Here is a 27,512-nt window from a genome sequence, read left to right on the forward strand (position 1 = left end):
CCGCTTCCACCTGCCACCACCAGAAGCGCAGCCGGGATGTTTTTTTTTTTTTTTTTTGGGGGGGGGGGAGAGAAACTGCCAGAGGCGTACCCGGGCTTTGTGGGCGGAAGTGAGGAAAAATTAGGTGCAAGAACAGAAAGGTGTCGTCGTAGTGGTTCCTTCGTCTGAACGTTCCGTGGAGCGCACGTAGCGCAAGACCGCCATTAGGTATTAGGCAATAGACACCTTTAGCCTACCGTGTTACCGGTACCGGAGTACCGGGAGCCGGCGCGCCGTCAGTGCGCATGCGCAGTACATCTTGTGGGCGCAAGACGGCGCCAGGTACCCGGCAGCTGCTCTTACGCCTGTCGTATCGGGACCAATCAGCGCGTGCTCACTGGCGGTGTGTGTATTCCCGGTAGTCCGGTAACGGCAACGCGGTACATGGTATGCTAAAGGTGTCGAGTTTTAGCGTAGCCGTTTGGGTAGCCTTTACACCACGTCTGCTAACCCGTACGCTTACCTTGCAATCGCTGCTGCAAGCGTGAAGCTGCTTTCTACAGGTGCAGTGAGTAGGCGCTGAGCTACCACCTACTAAATATTGCGTTGGGCTCATGTTATAGCTCGATGATATTGTACAGGCCACGCGCAGTGCTTGTGCCGCGCTATGATTGACCTATAAATACGACGCCCAGCATAAAACGTATTTAGCTTGTATCTATATTCTGTGTATCAATATGTCATTCTCATCTAGTGTTGTTGCGAGCCATGAGCGATAAACCACAGCCACAATTTCGTTGTGTTCACCATACCGTTGCGTTTACGGGTCAGTGATTCGTTCCACCGTTAAACTTAAACCTGCCTCATGGGGTAAGAGCCCACTAGTGGCATCTCCCACACGCATGGCCGATGCCCAAATCACTGCGGGTTGATGGCAGCTGTTTGGCGACATTTTTTCCGACTTCGCAAATGGGGACATTTTTGCCGGGGGCGTTTGTTCCGGGGATCTTTTTTCTGGGGACGTTTTTTTCCGGAACACATGTTATTGGCATGCGGCCGCATTCCACACGTCGATGCAATCGCCGTCTCTGCACGCCAGTGCGATCGAAATGTGGATGTTCAGGGAGAGTGGTGCTCTAGCTACCCAGCAAAACTCCTACGAGCTAGATCGTGCGATAACGACTCCGGACGCTCACACGCTGCTTTTATGTTTGACATTCATATTGAACGACAAACGAGTGTGCGGCATGAAAGAAGCGAGAGAAGGCGGCCTAAGGCATGGATAAAAATACACAGGCAACAGGACTTTCAAGGAGTGCGACGCCTTTACAGGAGAAGTAGCAACATTCCGCTAACGATCTTCACGGATACTCCGAAAGGTCCGGTATGTTTCGCGAGCACCACGGGAAGCATTAGCAGAAAACCCTCAGCTTGCGACTTTCTGCGAAATTTTCAGGCAGTCCTCCACCGTGTTCCACAAAGAGAAATAACATCTCGCCTCCGTGAAACACAACACCCTCGTCAATCCCTCGAATTCTTGCCCATAAATCCATGCCTGTCCAGCGTCCACCGCCCGTTTCCTTCCAAACATCCACGTTTTCAGAAGCCGAATTCCTCTTTCTTTTTTCTCACTCGCTCATCAAAACAAGTGCCTGGCGGATTATCGCCAGCAGGGTCATCGTCCCTTCGCGCGCAGCGCGACCCTCAGCGGCGCAAATTCAGCGTAAAAGTCGCAAGAAAGAACAGAGAAAGGGGGGGGGGGGGGGGGTGCACAAGTGAAAAACAGGATAAGAGCGGGGAGACAGATACACACAGAGAGGGGGGGAACAGCAGGAAGGAACACTTTCACTGCCGCCTCTCTTTGCGGGGTCGTAAACAGTGTTTGCCCGCCGCCACTGCAAGCACGGCCGAAAGAGCTGACCGTCACCGCAGCAGGGCTTGGCCGCAGCCGTGACCAGGCACGCATTTCCGCGCTTCCCGAGCTGCACCGCATTCCAGGAGCGAGGGCGCTGGCGTGTTTTCGCCGAAAACGCAGATTGCCACAGCGCTTATCATTGGAGGAGGGGAGGAGCGCCCAAAGTCAAGTGCTGCTCTCACTAGCTCATCTCTCGGTTCTCTTGCTCGCCGCAGTTTGCGGAGGACTTCTCGCGAGTGTGTGTGTGTGCGGTTAGAAGTGAAGAGAGAGAGAGAGACAGGGAGGAAAGGAAGGAAGGGCCATTTAAAATCACTCCGGGGATGAGGGTGGGGTGGGAGAGAGACGAAGCTGAGCGACTGAGCTCACTGGCCCTTCGCGGTGACTCATTTACGAGGCGAGGCTGGTGGGGCGTCAATAGGGGCGCGGGAGGGACGGCCGCGTGAGTTGTAAACATGATAACGACCTGGATGCCAGGGACCGTCGACGGCGATTGAGCGATGAACTAAGCCTCTTGCATGCACTTAGGACATTGCGCCGTGTTCGACAAACAGCGAATCGAGGGAGGGAGTGGCAGAAATGGAAAAGACGGGGGAGGGGGGATCGGTGGCGTTTTTACACGTTCTTCGCTCTCGCTTTCGGATCCACGCTTGATATGAAGGCTAGGCTACTTTTCCTGCGAAAACAGGAACGAGAGCCGCAGCCTTCACCTCCGCGCGATTGTAATACGAGTACAGTTCACACTTGACAACTTGCAGAATATCGAGCGTCCTCTACAATTTTCCAGCCGAAAACCCTCATTCACATTCTTGTTCGAAAAGGATGGGGGGAGGTGCCCCTTTATCTGTATGAGGAAAGTAGTTGAAAGGACACCTCAGAGCAGGGGTGCGAACGCGAGCAGCGGATGGAGACAGGTACCCGTCGAGGAAATGCATCGTTGTAACTTTTCGACAACTGCCCTTTCCACTCTATCTCGAAAGCTGGTGGTGACCGTCGGGGCTTCAAGTTCATGCAGATTAGGGGACAGACCCCCTCACCTTTTCGAAAAACAATGCAGTGGAGGGCGACTGACTCACTTCCCCTCGTGCTAACTCCTCCTGTAAGCAGAGCAGGAAGTGAAAACGCGGTCTGTGACCGAGGGTTTTTGGTTGAAAGAAACCTTCCTGTAAGTCAGCTTTCCTGCAAGTTGCAGAATTTGCAGGAGGGTTTCCGGCGTTGTTGGTAAACGTCTCGTAGATGTGCCACTAAAGCTTGAGGATGCGTGAAGACATTCAAGACTTTTAGAATTGCGGACCCCATCGATTAGGGGGACAGCGAAATAGCGGGGCGCCAGTATGCAGGCTCAGGACAATGACTCCCCTCGGGTTATCGTTCTGCGCATGCGCACTGGCGTCCCGCTAGTACCCTATCCTAACCGCTAGGGCCCCCCTATTCTAAACGCTTATATAGCCATATTTTCCGTACGTTCGCAGCTACCGTTGTTAGCGTCTTTACCGTAAGGCGGTGCTAACTTTCTAATAACTCTGAATCCTTCTCGTGACAATTCAGGCTTGCAACGATGTCTTCACATTCATGTTCCGTTCCTTACTTTTCTTTTTCGTTTTCCTCGTGCCTAGGACCACAGGTGCCGCGCAGCAACCCTTCTTCTTGGGGAAAAAAAAAAAAAAACTGTAGCGTTCCGCGCCAGAAATTCGGCGTTAGACACCTTTAAAATACCTTGACACCGGTACCGGCTCCCGGTACTCCGGCAACGGTAACACGGTATGCTAACGGTATCTATTGTCAGCCTTGGGCTTTGACGACGGCAAGTCCACGCTTAAAAAAAAAATTATGATCTAACACAAAAAGTGCCAAAATGGCGACAATTTTCTCCTTTACTGCCAATAAAGACTCGCTGAAAACAACATTTGCGCTCACCACTTGTGGTCCTCTTAAGAAGATCCCGCCCCTCTGTATTTCTCCATAGTCGGTAACAAAAGTTATAGTGAAATTATATACCTAAGCGATGTTAGAATTTTTTTTTATTATGGCCATCACACGAGCTCGACATGTACATATTTTGTTGTGTAGATAGAATACTTGCGTACAGTGCTATAGTGCTCTCTCCCCCCCCTGTCCTTTCTGACTGTCCCCTCAACCCCATCATTTCATTCCTTCAATCTGCCTGCTACCTCTTTATTTCCGCTGCCCCAACCCAGGTACTTCCCGTAGCCTTGACAGATGCCGAGGCTAGCAAAAATATTTTCCTTCCGTTTTAATTATTGTTTTTTTTTTATAAACATCTACTACTACTACCATTTCATGCAGAAAAAAAAAAAAGACTGCTCTCTTCTGGGGTTTTCCGTCGACGCTCTGAGGTGGAACATTGGCTTATTTGCTTCCTGCGTGTCCAGTGCTACGCAAAAGTGCTATACTGAGCAGGGTATCAAAAAATACAAAAGCTCGCAATGTTTTATTGCCAACAGTTACGGAAAAGCGTTATATATGCTCGCACTTATGCATAGCTCTTGCGTAACATCTACAAAAATAAGCTTGTTTTTGTAATCCAGCTGATGCTGAGATCCGACGCCGATTTGAAGATTGCAGATAGTTTTTTTTTTTCCTTGTCTGCGTCGTAACACGCTAATGACAAGAAAAAACACAAACAAAGGACAGCAGTGAAATAACGGCCATGGACTTGAGCAGAAAAGATCAAAACGCCTGGCCGGATTGGTGAGGTGGTGCCATCTGGCGACAGACGAGAGACACTCCAAGAGCCATGCCCAGAGCGCCCAATCTGTAGGAGGCCGTCGATGCTCGGTCTGCAACCACGTTAGAATGTGAAGAATATCGCGTTTAAAATGCTTACATGCGAAGATGGAAATCGAACTCTCCCACATCTCGCACTTGCGTCCAAACCCGCCACCGCACATCAGGTAATAGAAATCCATGTACGGGTGACTGACGAGCCACCGACGGTGGCTCATCACCCTTCTATCTCCGTGCTCATCACTCGTCCCCGTTTTCGATGGTGGTGGTTCGAATCCCGCTCGGGGTTGAAGTTTTTTCTGCAGGATACCGTTGTCATGACGACGATACGACGCTCTGGTTGGTTACGCTCCGGCCACGATGGGAGAAATTGGCGCTGACATCCGTATTTGCTGGACAATGGTGCATGTGGAAGTTTCCTACTCCTGGCCAAGATTCGAAACTTCGACCTCTCGATTTTAAAGCCTGTGCCGTACTGAGACATGAGTTTGCTTCCTCCGGTGTTTTAATAACGCGTCACCGTTAGAAAGGTTTGTGCAAGCGGAAATGGCGACCACTGTCTGTCAGTATCCAGTGGCAGGTGGTAACCTGCCCACCAGGCTACGAACTTAGTAGACTATACCTGTATACGATCTTAGTATATCACCTCCGATATAGCGAACCTTAGTATGCCACCACGGATATAACGACCTTTCGGGCGTTAGCGCTGGATATAACGTAACCTCGGATATACCGAACTAAGCACGCAACCTCCAATATAACGAAATTTCGCGTGTCAACCTATAGGCTATAACAGACTGCCGTGTGTTAACCCAGAATATCGTGTCTGAGCCTTGGATGCAACGAACTCCGTGTGTTGACCTCGGATATAAGGAACCTAGCTAAGTGCACTACCTCGGATATAAACGAATTTCAGTGTGTCAAACTCGGATATAACGAACGTTTGTCTGCTAATGCATTAAAACGATCCGTACAGAGGATCGCCTAACTTTTAACGCGAGAGCGTCAGTACCTACATGTAAAAAAAAAAAGAAAACGTCATGCGTCGGCGTTGACGACCGTTTGAAACCTCGCACCGGCCGCTCCGGCAGTTTAGCGTCATCACTGACCGCCGTGGCAGGTGGCAGTTAAATTAATGATTGGTCGCTAGAGGTTGCTCGGGAAGACAATGCCCACCGGTGGCAGCACCTGCCATCGCAGGACATTTTCTCAACGCTTAACCGCTGCCTCACTACGCCAGGAGTGGTATGAGGACTTCCAGGGTTCTATGAACGTAAAGTCGAGAATCACCAATTCCGAATATATGGACATTAATCCATTAATGCTGAAGTGTCCCCTCCGGTTTTTTTCTTTCTTCCTCTCTTACGATCTTTCCCCCTTTCTTCTGCTCTCGCAATCGCTCTGCCCATCCGTCCGTTAGTTTGTAAGAGCTTTACAAAGCAGTTTGTGCCGTGCACAACAGATGGCGCTACTAGTATGCCACCATATCAGGCCTTTTGAGCCCCCATTCGTTTCCCACTGTCAGTGCGAAGCGCGCGCCTTCTCAGCTTACGCATACGCATGTCCAGTATGTTTTTTTTTTAATCAGCTTGTGTGCAAACGCCGTATGTTTAAAAGCAACATTCACAATACGACAGAAGAAAAAGTTCCCATGATCGCTTAGCACAGACTCGTTTTCTGAGCGCACGCTTCAGTGAAGACAGGACGTGTATACAATTTGTGGCATCGAAGAAAATGGCAGGGATAACATATACGTAAGCCTGATACGCCAACTTGGCTCAGCATCTGTAGTAGCTGCGAGGACGAGCTGCTATTCTTCCAAGCAGTTCACAATTCGTTCTATTAACATAATGCCCGTCTCAAGACGTTGGATATATCCCACAGATGCATGCGGGGGCGCACCATGGGGGGCATCTGGCGACAGCGTGCGACGAGGGGCAAGTGGTCGTTAGGACGGAGCACTGCAGGGGTAACACACACACAAAAGCAATAAGGGGACACAACACTTCCTTCCCCCTTAGAAAGTTGCCTGGTATCGTGCAGGGGGTCGGCGCTCACGCGTGGAGGCGCGCTGGCTTTGTGCGCTCGGGGGAGAAACACTTGTAGGCTGGCTGTTGTTCGCTGTGTCTCCGAGGTCTGTCCTGGGCGAAGTCTCTTCTTCCGGGGAGAGGTGCCAGGCTATGTGGGAAGATGGTGCACGTGTTCTCTCCGCTGGCGGACAGCTCTCAGACGGCGTCGTAAATCTACGCAGCTGGTTGAGATGTCGGCGTGCTACTGTGCCATGTATGTTGACGAGCCAAGAGCGCAGGCCTATGCGTCTGACAATTGTAGCTTCCTCCCAGCGTGGCTTTTTCAGAAACTGTCGGGCGAGGACGCGCTGCCCCTCATTAAGCGTGCCGCAGCGCGGAATTGCTTTTTCTTCCCGGAACGTCTCTGCCTTTGGCTCGGGGAGGATGGCTGTGAGCTGGGTTCGCATTTCACGCTCGAACATCATTTTCGAGGGGGTCTCGCCTGTTGTGCTCTGAACCGTCGTGTGCTGCTTGAAGAGAAAGCGCGCAAGGCGGCGCTGCAGCGAGCCTGTCTGATCTCTTTCAAGGGCGCGTTTTAGCTCGGCTACGTAGCGCTCGGCTTGTCCGTTTGTCGCTGGGTAGTAGGGGGCCGATGTAACTGAGGAGATCCCGTTGTCGCGATAAAACTTGAGAATCTCCGCAGACACAAACGGTGTTCCGTTGTCCGATACTACCTTACGTGGCAGGCCGAACGTTGCAAATAGTGATCGGAGGTTGTCAATGACTGCTGCCGAAGTCGTCTGTCCCATTTGCCTTATCTCAAGCCACTTTGTGTAGGCGTCTACGACCACAAGGAAAGTGCTGCCCTCAATTGGTCCTGCAAAATCAATGTGCAATGTGTGCCAGGGTGTGTCTGGCTTTTCCCATTCTGGGACAGGAGCTTTCGGCGGGGCGCTCCGGCTGCTCTGGCAAGGCTTGCATTCTCGCACCACTGTTTCGATGTCGTTGTCAATGCCAGGCCACCACATGTAGCTTCTGGCACACTTTTTCATTGCAACGATGCCCCGATGTCCGGCGTGGATGAGAGACATAGCTTGTGCGCGTAGTTCTCTCGGAATCACAACTCGGGAGCCAAATATGATACAGCCGCGATGGGTGCTCAACTCTGTAGCTCGCCTGCGGTAAGCGTCGAAGTTGTCCCCTTTGAGTTTGTGCACGTTGCCTTGTTGAACAGCTGTGTAAACTAGCCGGAGAGCTGCGCACTTCTGCGTAGATGCTGCAACTGTGCCTGCTGTAAGCGGAGGTTCTGGCAGTGCTTCGAACATCAGAACGTCTCCTAGTGGAAATGGTTCGTCAACAGTTGCGTCTAGTGGCAGACGGCTTAGCGCATCGGCGTTTTGATGTTTACTCCCATTGCGGTAGACCAGAGCGTAGTCGTACGCTGAGAGTTTGATGCACCAACGTGTCATTCGCGGAGACAAAGTTGGTGGCATAGGCCTTTGTGGTCCCAGAATGCCCAATAGCGGTCGGTGATCGGTTATAAAGGTCACCTTTCGGCCGGCAATGTACTGGTGAAAATGTGTCGCCGCGTAGACGATGGCTAGCCCTTCTTTGTCAAGTTGCGCGTAGTTGCGTTCTGCTTGCGACAACGTACGTGAGGCGAAGGCGATGGGAGCTTCCCTTCCTTGCTCGTCAGTTTGCGATAGAACCGCGCCGACTCCGTACGGTGATGCGTCGCAAGCCAAAAGCAGAGGCTTCCTTTCGTCGTAGTGGCGGAGGACTGTACATCTTCGAATCAGGTCTTTCAGGGCATCGAATGACTGCTGATGGCGTGGCGACCATGTCCATGTCACATCTTTCCGAAGGAGTTGGTATAAGTCGTTGGCCACGGTAGCTCTTTGTTCCAAGAACCGGTCGTAGAACGTCAAGAGTCCGAGAAAAGCCTGTAGCTCCTGCTTGTTTGTTGGAGCTCGTGCTTCTGTGATCGCTCGCACTTTGTCCTCGGTAGGGTGAATGCCTTCTGCATCAATTCTGTGTCCCAGAAATTGCACCTCTGGCACCGCAAAACAGCATTTCGATTTGCTTATGCACAAATTAGCGTTTGCTAGCCTTTCGAGAACGAGCTCTAGGCGCGCTGCATGCTCTTCAGAAAAAGTGCCACTGATGATGACATCGTCAAGGTAGACACAAACTCCTGGGATGCCCTGAAGCACTGTCTCCATGAATTTTTGAAATATGGCCGGGGCTGCAGCTACGCCAAAAGGCAGTCGCTTGACTTTGTACAAGCCTTTCAGTGTATTAATTGCCAATAATTCAGCAGTTGACTCGCTCACCTTCAGCTGCTGATACGCCTGGGTGAGCTCCAATGTGCTGAAGACTCTTGCGCCACGCAGTACACTGAATACTTCTTTAGGTGTCGGTAGCGGGTAAGAGGACGCTTTAGTCGCAAGATTGACGGTGCTCCGGTAGTCTCCGCAGAGGCGTATGGTTCCGTTCTTCTTGCGAACTACGACAAGTGGTGTGGCCCATTCTGAATGTTGCGGCGTCGGCTCGATGACACCTTGCTGCTCCAGTTTGTCCAACTCTTTTTCAACTGAATCTCGGAGAGCAAACGGCACCGGCCTGGCCTTCAGAAATTTGGGTTGCGCGTTGTCCAACAACTCCAGTGTGACCGGGGGCCCTTCGTTTCCTGGAATCTCTTCCGAGAATACTCTTTCGTATTTCTCTTGTAGTTGCTCAACCATGTTGTGGCTCGGCGTCTGGTGTATGCCGCATATCATCACGCCTAGTGGAGAAAACCAATTTCTCCCTAGAAGGCTTGATCCTGTGCCCTTCACAACAAGCAGAGGTAGCGTATGGGTCTGGCCGTTGTAGTTAACCTGCACGTTGGCAGAGCCCAATAGTGGCAGATTCTGTCCTGACCACGTTCGCAGGTACGTGTCGTCTTGTTGCAGGGCTGGTGCGTCAGATGGCTATGAAGTTCGGAACGTGTCCTCACTGATCAGAGTACAGGCTGCGCCGGAGTCCACCTCGAACTTAATCAGCTGGTGATGTACGCTTACTTCTGTAAAAATCTTCGGTCGCGTGCCGAGATTCATGGTGTTCAGGTCGTACAACACAGATGGTGTTGCTGATGTTGTTCCATGGAGATCAGATAGCGGCGTATTCTCTGAGGCGTTGACGCTGTGATTAGGCTGGGAAGGTGACTTTATCTTGGCAAGTCTCCGTTTCGTAATGCATGCTCTTTCGATATGCCCTCGCTTGTGGCAAAAATTACACGTGGCTGACTGGAATCGACATCCCTGGGGGTTGTGTTGGTCGTCACACCGCCAGCAGCGTTGTGCCTTTTTGACCGATTTTACAACAACAGAAGGCTTGCGCACCTGGTTGCTTGTCTGGTGTACCGGCTCGGTGTTCCGGCGAATCCCTCTCTGCTGGTGACCGGCGCTCTCCGCTCGAACGGCGATGTCGTAAGCTTTGCTGAATGTGAGGTCCTTCTCAGCGAACAGGCGCTGCTGCAGTGACTCGTCACTCAGTCCGCACACAAATCTGTCGCGTAACATCACGTCCAAGGGAAGCATGGTGGTGTTAGCAGAAGAAGCTGCGTCTCCCTCCTGCCCGGTAGCTGTTGTCGACAGCGTTCCAAAATTGCAGTCGGCAGCGAGCTTCTTGAGCGCGGCTACGTAGGCGCTCACAGTTTCTCCTCCCAGTTGATGTCGTCGTTGGAAGCGAGCCCGGCTGTAGACCTCGGATGGCCTTGGGTCGTAGTGCTTTTGCAGTGCTGATACGATGTCGTCGTAAGACACTGCCGCTGGTGTGCTTGGCTGAATAAGGGCGCAGACAGTATCGTAGGTCTGCTCCCCGCACAGCGTCAGCAGGTTGGCCCTCTTCAAGGTTGGGTCTGTGATGTTGTTAGCTTCAAAGTAGAACTGAAGGCGTCCAACCCACGATGACGACGATGAGCCGTTGAATTCTGGTATCTGATTGGGAAACCCTCGCGTAGCCATGGCTTGTCAATAGCGTTGCGTAGCGCGGGTCGAATCCACTTTCTCGTCGCCACTGTCGTGTCCGGTCGCTGTGTTGAATGCAGCGAAAGACGCACACGGTACTTTAAGACTTTGTTTATTTAAAGCTGATGAGGGTGCGACCAGCGTCGACCGAGGCAGGAGCCGAACTGGCCGTCCGAAGAAAGGAGGGAGCGGAGAAGCGTCCACGGGAGGGAGTGGCTTCCCAAAACAGGAGGAGGATGCGGGGGCGCACCATGGGGGGCATCTGGCGACAGCGTGCGACGAGGGGCAAGTGGTCGTTAGGACGGAGCACTGCAATGGTAACACACAAGAGGGGGTGCGACGAGGGGCAAGTGGTCGTTAGGACGGAGCACTGCAGGGGTAACACACACACAAAAGCAATAAGGGGACACAACATAACTAAGGTTAGGAAAACCGCATCAGGGATCGATATCCCATCACTCGTCACCGCACCGCGAAAGATTTTAAGCCACCTTTATGAACGCCATGATATCGCCGATTAAAAATGATGCTGCTCCATTGTCCTCCAAGTCCTACACTCTGACGTGCCAGAGAAAAAGAACAAAAATTAAGAAAACAGATCGGCACTGCGCCACCGCACCGCGTCCCGCCCCACCACCTCTATCGATTTATTGCGTTAAAATATGACCGATAATGCCATTTCAGGGTCCCTTTAATGAGAAGATCAAAGACGTCTATAAGGTTCTCACTATTTATCGGGCCACATGATTCCACATGCGCTGATTATGGTATAAAGTGCGTAAAAAGCCGACGAGGAGGACACCTTTATTGTTGAAACTCTGTTGACCATATATATTGTGAGGCGTTAGCTTATAAGGCATGCCTCAAGCGGCTCACCAGCAACTGCCTCATTGTTATTGCCAAGTGATTTCATTTACACCGAGCAGCAGCTTATGCAAGCCCGCCCGATTAACACATTCTTGCGTGTAGCAGCTTTATTCTGGACGGAACAGGTGATATCCCGAAGAATCATATCCCAAGAACTTGCCGGTTCTACGTATTCAGTAGGGGTGTGCGAATATTCGAAATTTTCGAATATAATTCGAATATTATATTTTTAGTATTCGTATTCGATTCGAAATCCAAGTATTCGTGTTGTTTCGAATATTCGACACGACGCGAATATTCGTATCTGGTCGAATATTCTATTGCGAGCACCGGCGTTCATTTCGGTCCGCAAGTCCTATCGAGAGACACATAACATGGCGGCGCCCAGAGCAGTGCGTAACGTTGGGCCATGCAGTAGCTGACTGCACTGGTGAGCTTCTTTGAGGCTATACCTGCGAAGCTGGTATAGTCAGAGCTGTGCACGAAATACCTCGCCATACGAGCCAGCTCAGTGCCAATTGAGAGGGCATTTTCTGTGGCTGGACAAGTTGTTTCAGCTAGAAGGGAACTACTTCTGCCTGACCATGTGGAGCAGTCGGTTTTCCTTCACGACAACCTTTTATGTTCATCCCAGCAACGCGCTTTTGTGCTTATGGCAACCTAGCCTTGATCAATGCAGTGTACTAGCCATCTTCTCTGATATTTCCACTCTTCTAAGAACAATGTTCGAGACTTTGGTACTTTTTGTGCAGCCACACACACCTTTTGCGCTCATTTCATCACTGATAGTTGAACTGTGATGTTCTTTGGTGCTCAAATAAACGTTTTGTAGTGGTTAAATGCGTCTGTTCTTAATTATTCGATATTCGATTCGATATCCGGAACCAAGTATTCGTATTCGATTCGTATTCGAAAATTTTGATATTCGCACACCCCTAGTTCAGTGATCGGCGCACGATCAGCCAATTTATAAGTTTCCCCCGACACTAAGCATGAAACGCCGGATATTCCACTCTTTGCTTGAAGTTTCTAACGCGACAGCGTTAAAGGCTCCGTTCACCGGAAAATCCGGTGTCGGCGTTGTCGACGTTGGGAGCGAAAAAAATTCAGGGGGCACTTTGACTGTCTAAAGTGCGTAGAGGCGAAAGCGTTTTCCGCGCCACTTTGCCTATGTGACACTGGTGACGCCACCACTGGATGACGTCACACATAATTGATGACGAAGTAATGACAACTGCTAATTAATGACGCTTAAGCTTCGCCTTTAGGAGTGGAACGCGAGAGCGTGTTGTAGCGCTGCCAGGCAGTCCACGGAACGCCACCACCCGTTCGGCGCGATGCCTTGCCCTTTGAACGCGACGCGTTTTGAGGAAAGGAAATGGCGCAGTAATTCTCTGTCATCTCGGTGGTCACCCGTCAAAACGCGGACACATCTGCCGAAACGGCTGTCGACACGGCTGCCGACACGGCTGCTAACGACAGTATGAGGCATTAAAGGCTTTCGACTTAAAATCACGGGCACGGCTCTGGCAGGTGGTCCCCAGAGAACAACCTAGGAGGCAGGTAGGCCACCTAGGTCACGTGACCTTGTGGCGTCATCGCAACCTGCCCATCGAATTGTGAGCGAACGGACCACCATGGCAGGTGACAGTTAAATGAATGATTGGTCGCTCGGGAACAGCAACCTGGGCAGCACAAAGCCCACCACTGGGAGCACCTGCCATCGCAGGGCAGTGGCGTATCGCTTAACTGCTGCACCACTGCGCCAGGAGCTAGGAGTATGAGGGCTCCCAGGGATCTATGTATGTAAAGTAGAGAATAACCTTCTGCATACACAAGGTAATTAACACACTTCACTATAACGTCATACCGTTAAGGTGCACCTTAAGTGTCCCCTGCAAATTTCTCCTGATTTCCTGGCACCACACGTGCGCTAGTGGCCAAGTGTACAAGCTGGGACGTGCTGCACACGATTCTTACACCGTGCACATGATGAGGGAGCCGCGCTCGGATGTAGCGGCCGCCATTTTGGTGTCCGTGGAGTGCGACGAAAGACCGCCGCGCGCGAGTCAGTAGACTTATCGCCACTTGCTCTCGCCTGCATTGCTGAAGCTATGCGCTGGGCAACAAAATGGCGCCAGTGAGTTCACGTGATGGCCTTCCCGATCAGTGGGGTGCTGCTCTTATGCTGATGCCGCGGCAAATAATTGCGCTCTTTGGTCCTTTGCCGTGTTCTGCCACACAGAACGGCAGCACACAATAGCCACCTCACATTTCTTCAGTACCGCCTCTTCCCGGTCGAGCGAGGCTTTGCGAACATAGGATACCTGCATAGTTCATGTTCCCCACATATGCTCGTTTCACTATCTTTTGGCAAGTTCGACCTATCCGGTATTGCACTCTAGGCGCGCCATAATCCCGGAAAATACTGCAGGTTGTTCTCTTTTTCATATCTATACGGCCTTGCACAATGTCAAGAGGACTGCACTAAGATAGCGGTGCTGCTCGCTGCTTGAAAACTCGGCTGCTTCGTGTTAGCAATCACGCCTTTCGTGCCATGTGGGCGCTGTTGGCGGCGTTCGTGTAATCGGCTTATCGTTCGTCGAAAAGTGGGCAGCGAGAGTACAGTAAACTTGCTCAATAGCTACATTCTCTCCTCATGAACACCTAAATCAAATAATACATTTCTACACGTAGCAAAGAAACCACAATCGTGCGCGAAAATTGGCGAGTCCTTTCTGGCGAATGTTGCATGCTCGCCCCTTCCTCCGTTTAAGAGACGGCGATTGGTTAGATTTTCTCACGCGTTGCGCAGCTACTTCGGCCGCGGCCAGTGAGCAGCGTTGTTCCGGCGGGTCAGGAAGCTTTCCCCCCCCCCCCCCTCCCGGTATTTTCGCGGAGGGACAAAGCCACATGAGGCTTTGACTAGGGCCAGCAGAGGAGTGCCGACCTTTGAGCACGGAAAAAGTGACGAGAGGCGAGGGAGGTGCGCGAATGCGCTGGAATTCAAATTTTCTCTACCGATAACTTATGGTGAATTCCAATGGCAGATCGGGATCAAGTTTTTCTGCTCGGTTTGGATCAGTCGTATTCCAATGGTAAAATGGGAGCGCGAGTTGTATGTTCCAATGGCAGATCGGGATCAGGCGTAAATCCCGGATCGCTCCGTGGAGCAGCGATTCTTGATCTGCCGAAATCGGCGGATTTGACCGGAACCTCGCGTGACGTTTTCTTTTCCGCCGAGTCTGCTTCCTGTCGCGACCGGCAGCAGCCGCTTCGTTCCTGTCGTCGCTACGTGGCGAGCCGGGACAGACGGGCACTTTCCAGTCAACAGTGGACGGCAATGATCTTGCTTCGAGCCGTGCGGCACTAATTTTGCTTCATGGAAGTGACAGTTCCGACTCGGGCACTGAAAGCTCAGAGCCCAGCAGTGAAGATTCGTCTGAAACGGACAGCGAGTGTGAAGCTGCCGGCCTGTATATGCCTGCCGCCGGCGTCAGAAAAATGCGCTAATATTCTTTGTTCGCGTTCATAACAAGCCCTGGAGTAGAGGAATGTAAAAAATGAATCATTTTTGAGGATCGTTGGCCAATACCGAGTTGCTGGTAGAAGTGATAACTGCGTTACAAGCAAATTTCTTCCTGATGCCCAGTGCGGCTGGCCTGCTGTCTGCTAGCTTCGCTGTTGGAGGCGTCGCAGAAATCGATCATGTCTTTATTTTATTATGAGACGAGGAACACAGTAAAACGGTGACGCGAGTAGCACCTTTACTATAGCGCTGGCCAATTCCGAAGCGCCCTCAGCTGCGGCATCGATGAAAAACAGTTAGGCTTAGCGACGACTACGGCAGCCAGGGAGAAACGTTGTCCGTGGGGCAGCGCAGTTCGTCGCTCGGCGTGTCCGCGGGCGGCGTCGTTGCCGAAAGCTCGACTGTCTCGCTGATTGGTTCAGCGGCTTGCGTCTCGCAGTCGCAAGGCTGGAAAATCGAGCAGCGAGCAACTTGCTTGCGCGTCGTCCGCCACTTCTTTCGTGAACGGACCTAGGGACAGGCTCACCGGCTCTCCGAAGACCGCGGCCGCATACTCGCGTGTTCACGGAGAGTGGACCATCCTGTACATACGCTTTGGTTTTGGTTTTACATTACGGCCTTCGTACTACTTCCTTTTTGTTTCGCCGAGACGGCGTCTGTCAACGCGGAGATCGCGCCTCGCGCAACTCCTGTCGCACTCGAACACGAAGCTAGCAGGGCGTCCGCTCCGGCGGCGCGCCTAGTTTCCGCGGTCGCCGCTGCGGCGCTGGCGTCGCGCTCCCGAGGGATCACTGGCATTCCAATCGCAAACTGGGAGGTGGCAAATCTACGAGCTCCGACGCGCTCCGTACGCGATCCGACGGAGCAGTCTCGATCTGCCATTGGAATTCAGCATTAGCTTCCACGAAACGCATTTAAGAAAATTCTTGCAAGAGGATATTCGTGACGCGGTGTCTTTTATCATCCCATGAATACATCATTTTTATCGGAAGCCCATTTCAGAGCCCCTTATGGTATGACGCGACAGAATGGCAATACCCTATATGTATGCGGAATTGGTCATTCTCTATTTAACATTCATATATCCCTGGGAGTCCTCATACCACGACTGGAGCAGTGGAGCAGCAGTTAAATGATGCGCCACTGCCCTGCGATGGCAGGTGCTGCCACCGGCAGGACTTGTGAAACCAAGGTACAGTGCTCTAGAACCTTGGTTCTAGAGCACTGTAACCAAGGTTGCTCTTACCGAGCAACCATTAATTTAACTGCCACCTGGCGCGGTTGGCAGGTTGTGATGACGTCACAAGGTGATCGCGTGACCTTGTGACGGCAAGTGGCTAACCTGACACCTGGGTTGCTTCTTTGGGGATTTGTCGTGGATTTTTCGTTCACGGCCAACGATGTCGACGCCGGCTTTCTGCGACACGGCACCCTTGGTTTATGGGGTTTAACGTCCCAAAGCGACTCAGGCTATGAGGGACGCCGTATAGTGAAGGGCTCCGGTAATTTCGACCGCCTGGGGTTCTTTAGCGTGCACTGACATCGCACAGCACACAGGCCTCTAGCATTTCGCCTCCATCGAAACTGAGCCGCCGCGGCCGGGACCGAACCCGCGTCTTTCGGGTCAGCAGCCGAGCGCCATAACATGAACTGGTGGGCGAGTTGGTCTGACATATCTAGTGAAGCAGCGCAACGGCACAAGGCCAAGGGAAGAAGAGGTGTTCAGAAGAGAATCAGCGCTGTGTTTGTCCTCTTCTTCCCTTGGCCTTGTGCCGTTGCGCTGCTTCACTAGATATACGAGCGCCATAACCACTGAGCCACCGCGGCGGGGTGCGGCACCCTTAACGCTAACGTGGTAAAAAGCAGAGCAAAGCAAAACAAGGCAATGCCAATCAAAATTAAAGGGAACGCTTACTTTAACTCAAGACTCAGGGTTATTTTTGCTGCTGAAAATAATTCCAGAAAGCACCATGAGACCCGCTGAAGCAACTCCAGATTAGGGAAAAAAAAAGTAAACATGCTTATCTTGCACATGAAAAAATGGCTGAGGCTTAGCTAAGGTTAAGCCTAGTCAGATGCGAAGCATATTGATGGCTAGGCTTGGTATGTTCTTCAGTTGTTGTAGAACGTTGTCGCCGAGCCGCATATTGAGCACGCCGCTTAGCCAGACGTTCATCCCGCTCTTCATCGGTCTCTGCGGCACGCTGAAGCTTTCGCTTCTCGTTCAAATCAGCCCTGCTTCTAGGCGGCATCCCAAAACCTGGCCGCCTCGTAAGTGCCCGGAGAGCGAGGCAAGCTCAGCTTTATACCGCTGCTGTAGCGTCACGTGGTCAGCTGCAGCGCCTCTGATGTGGAGCCTCCACCGCCGCGGCCGACCGCGCGAGCCGGCAGCCCATCTCTCCTCTGCTGTGACGTCATGTTGTCACGTGGTGTTACGTGGTCACGCTAAAGGTCAATGGTAGCTCCATCGCCGCGCTCGACGGGCTGTAGTGTAGCTCTAGTAATATGCTTCGCATAAAATAATGGTCAGCTGTAGGTCATTAATTGAGGTATTCACTTTCACATCGCTGGTGCCGCCGCGGTGGATAAGTGGTCGTGGCGCTCGGCTGCTCACCCGAAAGACGCGGGTTTGATCCCGGCCACGGCGGTTGCATTTTGATGGAGGCGAAATTCTAGAGGCCCGTGTGCTGTACAATGTCAGCGCACGTTAATGTTACAATGTTACAATCAAGGGCGTCCGCAGAACTTTTTGCAGGGGGGGGGGGGGGGGGCACCCGATGGCCTGGGATGGGGGAGGCGGTAGGTTAGCACCAAAGAAGCACTGTTTGTGGTCTAAACCATCCATATGAAATAAAAATTATAAACAGGAAATTAGTGCTAGGCTTGGAAAACATACGCTAGATTTTATCGATGAACAAATAATTAAACTTAATAAGCAAAATGTGAAAAGTTACTATCACCTAAGTGTGCTAATCAAGCTGTGTAGTTGCCTTCTGCTAGTACATAAAAAATATCAAATTCCAGGGAGGGGGGGGGGGGGGGGGGAGCCCCTTCCTTGCGCCCCCCCTCCCCCCCTTCCTGACGCACATGGTTACAATGTCAGTGCAGGTGGTCGAAATTTCCGGAGCCCTTCACTACAGCGTCCCTCGTAGCTGAGTTGCTTTGGGACGTTAAACCCGAATAAACCAATATAGCTGAACCCAGTAAAAAAGCGAAATTGGGTCCAGTTGGGTTTTCCAATGGGAAAATTTCTAATTCTCTAGTCGGAACCAATTTGAAGCTCCTGTTGGAATTCCTGCCCCGCAAACTTTCCAGTATAGTGAATTGCGGACCAAGGGAAGCTCCCATTGGAAAAAAAATGAGCAAGGCTAACGATTGGGCGAACTACTACTGATTCATCATGTGTTGTGCCTTTTGACTGGTTTTAAGATTAATTAACGGTTAACTGCGGGGTTTAACGTCCTGGAGAGACACGTGGACTATGAGGGAGGCCGTAATGGATTAATTTCGACCACTTATGGTTCCTTAACGTGCGCTGACATCGCCAAAGCACACAGGTGTTTTTACAGTGAACGATTCTGATGCCGAGCAACATAAAACAATAATAGAGGAGACCAATAAGTTATTGTGCTTTTGGTTACAATGTATGCACGGCCAACTACTTTACGACGGCGACTACGACGGCGAAAATATTAGCCTGGAAAATTATACAATGCTGATATCATTGTTCTTCGAATGCTCCCATGACAACACGAAATAAAATTCGAGGCGCGCGCTGCGTGAAACCGCGTGTGACTAAAGTGAGTCGCATGTCTTCCCGAGAAATACACTTTTATAAAACTTTGCGCAACCATTTCGCTGGTATCAATGCATAGCAAAACGACGCCGTACATGCAAAAACACGAAATCGCGGTATAGGATACCGGAAACCCGGCCTCGGCAGCCATAATATGATGAAAGCAAAACGCAAAAGACATCTATCTATATTGTGCAAAGTCAGCGCACGCTGAAGAACCAGAACCGGCTCGGTCACTCGGACACTGTACCCCAGCATCAACAAAAATTTCATTTGTAGAACCGTCGCGCCATCTCGCCACTAAAGATGAAAATAACGCTTTGCCTCCGAAATCTATATCAACTGTGTCAGCGATCACTGAGGCTACAACCCAACAACCACTTCAACTACATGCAGCTGTAATGCATTCTAGCATCCGCTGCTGCATAAATCTTGTTAATATTTAAAAAGAAGAAGATAAAGAAATACAACATTTCTTCTTATTTATACGGGGAATAAACACTCTGAGCTGATTGAATGTTTATTTTGACGGATGCGAATCGGTACGGTTGTCAGGTACACAACAATGACATTGCTTAAACGAAACAGTTGTGATCGCGGATGAATGTGACAAGTTGAGCGTGTCCACGAAGGAAATAATCGAATAGAAGAAGGTCCAGTTTATCCTACTGCTAAACATCTACGTGCACTTTCACAAGAGTGCGACCGCATCAGCAGCTGCCGCAGCGGTGAAATGCCAAAGCGCGCGCGGACCCGACGCTACCCTGCTCGTTCTTCCGAATGCACCGGTGTCCACAGCAACCACGTTCGGCGTCTTTCGGCATCCTTGTCATAACTGCATCCTTTACCTTGCGATGATTGATCGTGTTGCCGAGTTAACAAGTGTGTCGCAAGTGCAACTCGGCAGGTAGACACCACAGATTTGCAGGATGAGTTCTGCCGACGACCGAAAGCGGCTCAGTCCGCAGGAAGTGTTCTCCGCCGACCAGACAGCGGCGACAACGGGAGGCGACCTCAGGGACGACGACCCGACGGGTAGACGCACGACGCGAAGGCGCCGGGCCCGGCTCGATCCGAAAGACTCTGGCGACAGGCAGGCGACCGCCGGTGGTGCTGGCCCTCCTGGCGAAGAAGGCGCCTGCTACGTCTCGGACGAGGACAGCGGCAATAACCAGCACGCCAAGCAGGCACGTCTGGGCGCCACCAATCGCAGCGAGCGTCCGGCGGCAGCGGCGACGGTAGCGGCTTCTGAGGGCGATGCCCAGGACGTGGACAGCGAGATGGAGGACCCGACGGGGCTGGAAGGGGCCGCCTTCCAGAGCCGTCTCCCTTTTGACAAGATGACGGCTCAGGAAGCGGCCTGCTTCCCAGACGTGGCGCAGGGCCCGCAACAGACGCAGAAGGTCTTCCTGCACATCCGCAATCGGTTGCTCCAGCTGTGGCTGCAGAACCCTAAGCTTCAGCTGCTCTTTGAGAACGCGCTGCCGCAGATCGAACCGCCGTACAACAGCGACGCGCCGTTCGTGATGCGCGTGCACGCCTACTTGGAGCGCCAGGGACTCATCAACTTCGGCGTCTACGAGCGCATCCGTGGCCCGCCGGCGAAGAAGCACGGCAAGGTCATCGTCGTTGGCGCTGGCATCTCGGGTTTGGCTGCTGCGCAGCAGCTCCAGCAGTTCGGCATGGAGGTGATTGTGCTTGAAGCTCGAGACCGGGTCGGCGGGCGTGTCGCCACTTTCCGCAAGGGTAATTACATTGCTGACCTTGGCGCCATGGTTGTCACCGGGCTTGGTGGCAATCCTGTGGCCGTACTGAGCCGTCAAATCAAGATGGAGCTGCATCGGATACGCCAAAAGTGCCCACTCTACGAGTCTAATGGTGCCACCGTACCCAAGGATAAGGACGAGATGGTGGAGCGTGAATTCAACCGGCTGCTTGAGGCGACTTCTTATCTGTCCCATCACCTTGATTTCAACTATGTGCAAGGCAAACCAGTTTCACTTGGCCAAGCATTGGAGTGGGTCATCAAGCTGCAAGAAAAGCATGTGAAAGAAAAACAGATTGAGCACTGGAAGCTTATTCTAGAGATGCAGGAAAAGCTCAAGACAAACCAGCAGCACATGCTGCAGCTGCGAGACCACATTGAGGCCCTGCACCAGCAGCACAAGGAGCTTGCATCCTCCAAGGCACAGCGTGATGTGACTCAAGAATTCGTTTTGCGGAGCAAGCAGCATGAACTTACATGTGCCTGTCGAGAGTGGGATCAGCTTCTCGAGCAGCAGAAAGAGATTGAGGACAAGTTGCAAGAGCTTGAGGCATCTCCACCAAGTGATGTCTACCTTTCGTCCCGCGATCGGCAAGTCTTGGACTGGCATTTTGCCAACCTGGAGTTTGCCAATGCCACACCCTTGAACAACCTGTCATTGAAGCACTGGGACCAGGATGATGATTTTGAATTTACGGGTGCACATCTAACTGTGCGTAATGGTTATTCATGCGTTCCTGTTGCACTTGCAGAAGGACTGGACATTCGACTAAACACTGCTGTCAAACAGATCCGTCATGGTAGCACAGGTGTCGAAGTGCTAGCCACAAACACCCGGAGCAGTGGTGGCCTCATAAGCTTCAAAGCAGATGCCGTTCTGAGCACGCTTCCCCTTGGTGTCATGAAACAAGCTGTGCAAGGCAATCCTAACATGCCAAACACTGTCCAGTTCATTCCACCTCTTCCAGAGTGGAAAGTCAGTTCCATCCAACGGCTGGGCTTCGGTAATCTGAATAAGGTAGTGCTTTGTTTTGACCGTATCTTCTGGGACCCGAATGCCAACCTCTTTGGCCATGTTGGCAGTACGACAGCCAGCAGAGGGGAGCTCTTCCTTTTTTGGAACCTTTACCGGGCACCTGTGCTTTTAGCTCTGGTGGCTGGTGAGGCAGCCGCCATAATGGAGAATGTCAGTGATGATGTCATTGTGGGGCGCTGCCTAGCAGTGCTAAAGGGCATTTTTGGCAGTGTGCCACAGCCCAAAGAAACAGTTGTGACGCGCTGGAGAGCTGACCCGTGGTCTAGGGGCTCTTATTCCTATGTGGCGACTGGGGCATCTGGAAGCGACTACGACATTTTGGCAACTCCCGTGACTCCACCTTCTGTGGTACCAGGCTCTTCGCAGCCCCAGTCGCTGCCACGTTTGTTCTTTGCTGGCGAACACACAATTCGCAATTATCCAGCAACAGTGCATGGCGCATTGCTCAGTGGGTTGAGAGAAGCTGGTCGCATAGCTGACCAGTTTCTTGGCTGCCCTTACGCTCCTCCTAGGCAGCCGCAGCCGTAGGCAGTTAGTCACCGATGACCGTGCTAACTGTATCTTGAGTTCATGATTGCTAGCTGTATAGCATTGCAGTATGTAAGAGAGCTCCTGGCATAGAGATGTGTGTGAAATTCTTTATTGCATATCAGAAAGCTTTTGTGATCATCTCACTTTAAAGTGCAATGCTTTTTCCAAGTTGGGATGTCGATACTGAGAAAAAGAGAGAGAAAAGGTCATTGTAGAGCCCCGTCACTACAATAACGTAAGCGTCATGAGAAGCTTTTGTTAAAGCCTACGTAGTGTTGTTGAGGTTTATATGCTAGTTCTCGTTTATGCCTGGCGATTGTTTAATGATTGTGACATGACAACTTTGCAAGCTGCTTTGGCTTACAGAGTGATTCGGTTTTGTCAGGCGCGTCACCTACTTGTAATATGAGCAAACGCGTTTTTCAGCATGACAATAAAAGTTGACTGAACAAAAGAAGGAAGGGCAGGTATGTCTTTTTTAATATGACAGCCTGAGTTAAAATGACACCTTTGCCATTTAGAAGTTATGAAGCATCATGTTATTGATTTCCATGCAAACAAACATTCCACCATTTGCTCCTTGCCAAGGTTTACTCATGGGGTCTTCATTCATTTTGTATAAAAGTATGCGCAGGAGTCCTTTGCGAGTAGCAATAGTGCACTAATGCCAAGGTCAGTTTTTTTATCCTGTTTGACCCACTGGCCGAGGTATTTAGAAATAAGTGCAAATAACTTGAGCCAGTGATACATTCGTAATGGCGAGTTCACATTTAGTTGCAATCATTTCACCGGGTGTAAAGGTGCCCGTTAAATTCCAGATGATAAAAATATCAATCCCGCCACTGTGTGGCTCTCTCCCCCATTTTTCATCCTTACTTCATCCCCTCATACATAATGCGGTTCAGGTCTGCGCTGGGAGTGAGATGCTCACCGCGCATTTCCTTATAACAGCTACACCTTGAGTTCCATTACCAGTGGTCGTGGCAATATATGTCTCTAGTGTTGAATAGCAGCAGCACCTTGGTTATATGAACTGCTTCTAGGATAATGCCTGAAGTTATGTTGCTACTTTACTTGTTGCAAAGCATGCACAAACTACATACGGACTGAAATTGATGAAAATATGTTGTGAGGTTATGGTCGAAACGAAAAGATCTCGCTTTGTATAGACTTACTAGGCACAAATTTTGAGTTAAACGCAAAATTCTAATTTTACTTCTGCACAGAAGACTGCATAAAGCTAGGTGAGATGATGTTATGAAGTGAACATCGGCATATTAAATCTATTGTTTCCTTTGATTTAGATGGCTTTTGTCGAAATATGGTAACACTTAAGTCTCTTAAGAGCGTGTTGAGATCTAAAGAAGGTTTGTGTTGAAAAAGACTGTTTTCTAGTCCACGAGCACAATAGTGGCAACTCTCGTAATGTGGTAGTGTGCATCAGTGCGTTCATATCCATTCATGTGTAAAAATGCGTAATGTCGCATATGTATTAGCACTGCTAAGCACGAAATATTATACGAAAGCACAGTTTTTTGCAGGTGGACACCACTGTCACGTACCTGAAAGCGTGACTGAGGTGCCCACCGACCCAGGGAGCCAGTTATGTGCGTCTTCACTTCATCGCCAATGCCAATTTACCCAATGTACGCTGGCGGCCTATGCTCCAGTGCTGTATTTCTACATTTCTACAGCAGTGTTGTCAATGGCAGCATGTATAGCTATAGTGCCATGTTTCTGCCATAACGTTGCTCACGCCAACGCATGTCTGCCGCATTAGCTCAGTGGTTATGGTGATTGGCTGCTGACCCGAAAAACGGAGGTTTGATCCCAGCCGTGGCAGTCGAATTTAGATGGAGGCGAAATTCTAGAGCCCCGTGTTGTGTGTGGTGTCAGTGTGGTGTCAGAACCCCAGGCGGTCAAAATTTCCGGAGCTCTTCACTACGGCGTCTCTCATAGCCTGAGTCGCTCTGGGACGTTGAACCGCATAAACCAAACCAGCATACCGCGCACATCTCTCTTGTCACTACCGCCACATAGCTCAAAGCGCGAATATTGGTTTGATAGCAGTATTAGTCATTGAAGAAGACGCTGTGCAATGCACTGTGCGAGAGTGTGTTGCAGTTTAACACGAAGCGCGTTCATCTCCGGCGATAGCCTTGTGCTCTCGCGCAGTGGCCGGAGAAGCTGATCTCTTCGCGCCGCTGAGGGTTCGAATCCCAGTCGCAGATATTTATTTGATTTATTTTAATTTGTTTCTTTCACTTCGCACAAATCCACAAACATCACAACATTTTTCTCGGGGTTTCCCGATCAGAATAGTGTTTCTGGCTTGTCATTTTTGTCCACTTGTAGTCACTATTGTGCTCACTTGTCATGGTTTCCATCAGTGAGATAAATAAAATGAGTGCATTCATTGATCACAAAACTCTTAAAATATTTAGGCATTTCTGACTCGGCCGTTTCAAGATTTGTTATTCGAACAGCAGGTTTTTTATTTCACCAAAAATTTGGGGTTTGTAACGTTTGGGTGCTTGTTTTCTGCTGTGTAATAATGTGTAAGACATTAGTATACATGAATCACCGTACGCCTTCAACCGTTAAATGATTTATGACTAAATTCTTCTCTACTTTTTGGTTTCAAAAATAGAGCAATGGCTATTTGTGTAGGTCACATAAGGCATCAAAAAACTGTGCTCATGTAACCAATACTGGCCTTTGAAGTCGTCGCCGTAGTTCACTTGTTTAAATTGTAATTGAAACAAGTTAGAGAAGGAATTTATTTATAAACCAGGCGAATACTATTCACAGGCGAGTACTACGTGGCGCTCCATGTATAGTAGTATCTTGCACATCATGACAAAGAAGAAAACATGCTACCAAATTTAGTCTATATTCCTTTAAGGCTCAGTTGTTGGTCCCTTGATAGCAACGACTCTATATGTTGTCTGAAACTCTTAAAACAAATATTTTTATGAAAGCACGAGCGAATGCATAACATAGATTGTTCATGCTTCCCTTCTTAAAAACTTGAGCCTACCACCAAATGCGCTGATGTCATCAGTGTTAGATACTTTTTCCACTGCTAGCTTTGACCACCTGAGTTCAATTTATATTAGTAAGGCTGCCAGCCATAATGGGCAGTGCTGCTTGTTTCAGTGCGTACATATAAGTGTGCACACAGCCTTCGTACACTAGTTGCGAGCATGTGATTGTCGTGTTCACCTGTCATCCTGTACTGCTTTTGGTGGTGTAGAAGCATGAATTTTGACTGCAACTTTAACCAGCTGTAAATGGCACGAAATGTCCTTCAGAGTTGTCGTGAAGAAGTGATGCTTGTACCATCTCTGTAGCACATCTTTCATGACTTTTTATTCAAGGGCCACATTTTGTAACAGTTCTTTTTTCATGATTTATTCCTTTGCTTTCTTGCCACTTGTCAGCCCTGCCTTCGATACCAGAGCTCAGTGACTGTGCTTGTTTGGCCTTCAGTCATGATGTCACAAGTTACAACTACCAATAGTAGAAGGGGTTAACAATCAGTAAAGACAAGAACCGTTGCAAAATGTAGCCTCGGGTTTAGATTTATGTCCAGCATGTACCAGTTGGCCACTGAATATGTCCTGCTGCAATGTTGTACTTCACTTAACATGTTCGTTGCATCGTGGGTCACCGGTGGGTCAGGTCATTTTGTTATGCTGTGCATCCATGAATACTAGCCCCACAATGAAGCCGTGGGACAGATTTTATAGTGAAGTTCTCCTCCTTAGACGTTGCAATAAAGCCTGACCCATGGATTCATTATGTGACCCAGTATTCGAGGCCTCACAAAATGAATAACTGACGTGAAGTGCCGGTGACCCACGACGCAGTAAACATGTTAAATATTTCGTTTTTTGGTTTGTTCTTTTACTGTTGCACTAGCTCTGTGCACAAGTTTCCTTTGTACATTTCTACATTGTTTTCCTGAATCTCTGTTATATTTCCACATAAATGTGCTGAATCCATACATTGCGTATTTAGGAAAAAGTGTGAGCGTTAGGCCAACAGTGTGCATTGCTCCTTACACTGATGTCGAGCAGAAACTGGGGCAGTTCGATGCTAGTCCTGTAGGTGCAAACACCGTAGCGTATTTTCTTTAGGTGCGCTTGTGTTCATGAAACACCCACAAACTGTAGTCTTGAGACAGGATTGGGAGAGTCCACCACTGTGTCCTATAGAGAGCACCATTAAACTTATTGCCCAATAACTGTTTGTGCAATATGTTACCGATAGATCGTGCATTGTGCTTTTACATTCCTCACTCATACTTGTTGTTATGTGAGCCTACTTAGATCATAAACGATTAGAGCTCCGAGCCTGCTTTTTTCTTTCAGTCACCTCACTGACCTCTATAGCGTGTTACAGTATATAAATTTTCTGACCTTCCTGTTTGATGTGTAACGTTGAATCCAACCTGTTTGCCTGTTTCACGATGAATAAAGTGTTTCAAAATTTACTGGTGCCTTGTAGTGCTCTTGAATGTTTGCTAAGTGTGTACAAAGTTCTATATTTTTGGGTTCCAGTAATAAAGGTGGCATCACCGCATATTTTTCAAGGCAGACAGTGAAAGTAATGGTGCATGTGCCCTGATAGTTTTTTTTTTCCATTTTTAATGTGTCAACAGTGGATGGCAAAACTGCGTTAAGACCAGGGGAAAAGACTGACAAATACACGTGTTTCTACTAATGCATTCCATTCTCCTGTGCTTTCTCTACCCATTTCTGGAGTGCTGTTCTAAACTATTTTGCTGTAATATAACACACATGTGCAACATAATTTTTCGTTGGTGTAAGCATTTTTTGGACATACACAGTGGTTCTTCGCTGCACTGGCGATACAGTAGATGCAAGCTTTATGTGGACTGTGGTTTCATTCTCCATAAATGCAGCATAAAAATAAACTGCCATGTTTAGTTGAGAGGTGGCTGTTTTTGAGGCTGTTTTGGATTTAGAGCGACTCGTAATTCGGCCCCTGAACTGCATGTGCATCAATACAGCCCAAAGCAGTAGGTAAAAAATAAATATGGTAGAAATATTTGGGACAGAACTGAGCATTGTATGAAGTTACACTGGTGAAACTGATGAACTAGTGCGATTACATCAGAAGAAATAAAAAACAAACAAGGGCATGATCATCTTACCTAGTCCACTTCGCCAACTCTACACAGCTCACTGCAGTACTTCGGCGGTTTCATTCTTGCTCTTAATTTTCCGATGACAGTAAGGTGTCAACTGACGTGTGTTGGGATATATATGAATATTGGGTGACTCGCATGGCTCATTACAAGA

At 49.8% G+C, this 27,512-nt stretch overlaps 1 protein-coding gene across 1 annotated transcript; it reads left to right on the top strand.

The window, feature by feature from the left end:
* The first annotated feature begins 19,402 nt into the window (after positions 1-19,402).
* LOC149343122 (lysine-specific histone demethylase 1A-like) lies at positions 19,403-26,678 on the top strand. Its single transcript, XM_089545646.1, has one exon. It carries the CDS (start codon positions 19,780-19,782, stop codon positions 22,177-22,179), a length of 2,400 nt encoding a protein of 799 aa, XP_089401772.1. The 5' UTR covers positions 19,403-19,779; the 3' UTR covers positions 22,180-26,678.
* The last annotated feature ends 834 nt before the right edge of the window (positions 26,679-27,512 follow it).

This window comes from Amblyomma mixtum, chromosome 5 (assembly GCF_055824585.1).
Source record: "Amblyomma mixtum isolate Tamu chromosome 5, ASM5582458v1, whole genome shotgun sequence".
Lineage (NCBI taxonomy): Eukaryota > Metazoa > Arthropoda > Arachnida > Ixodida > Ixodidae > Amblyomma > Amblyomma mixtum.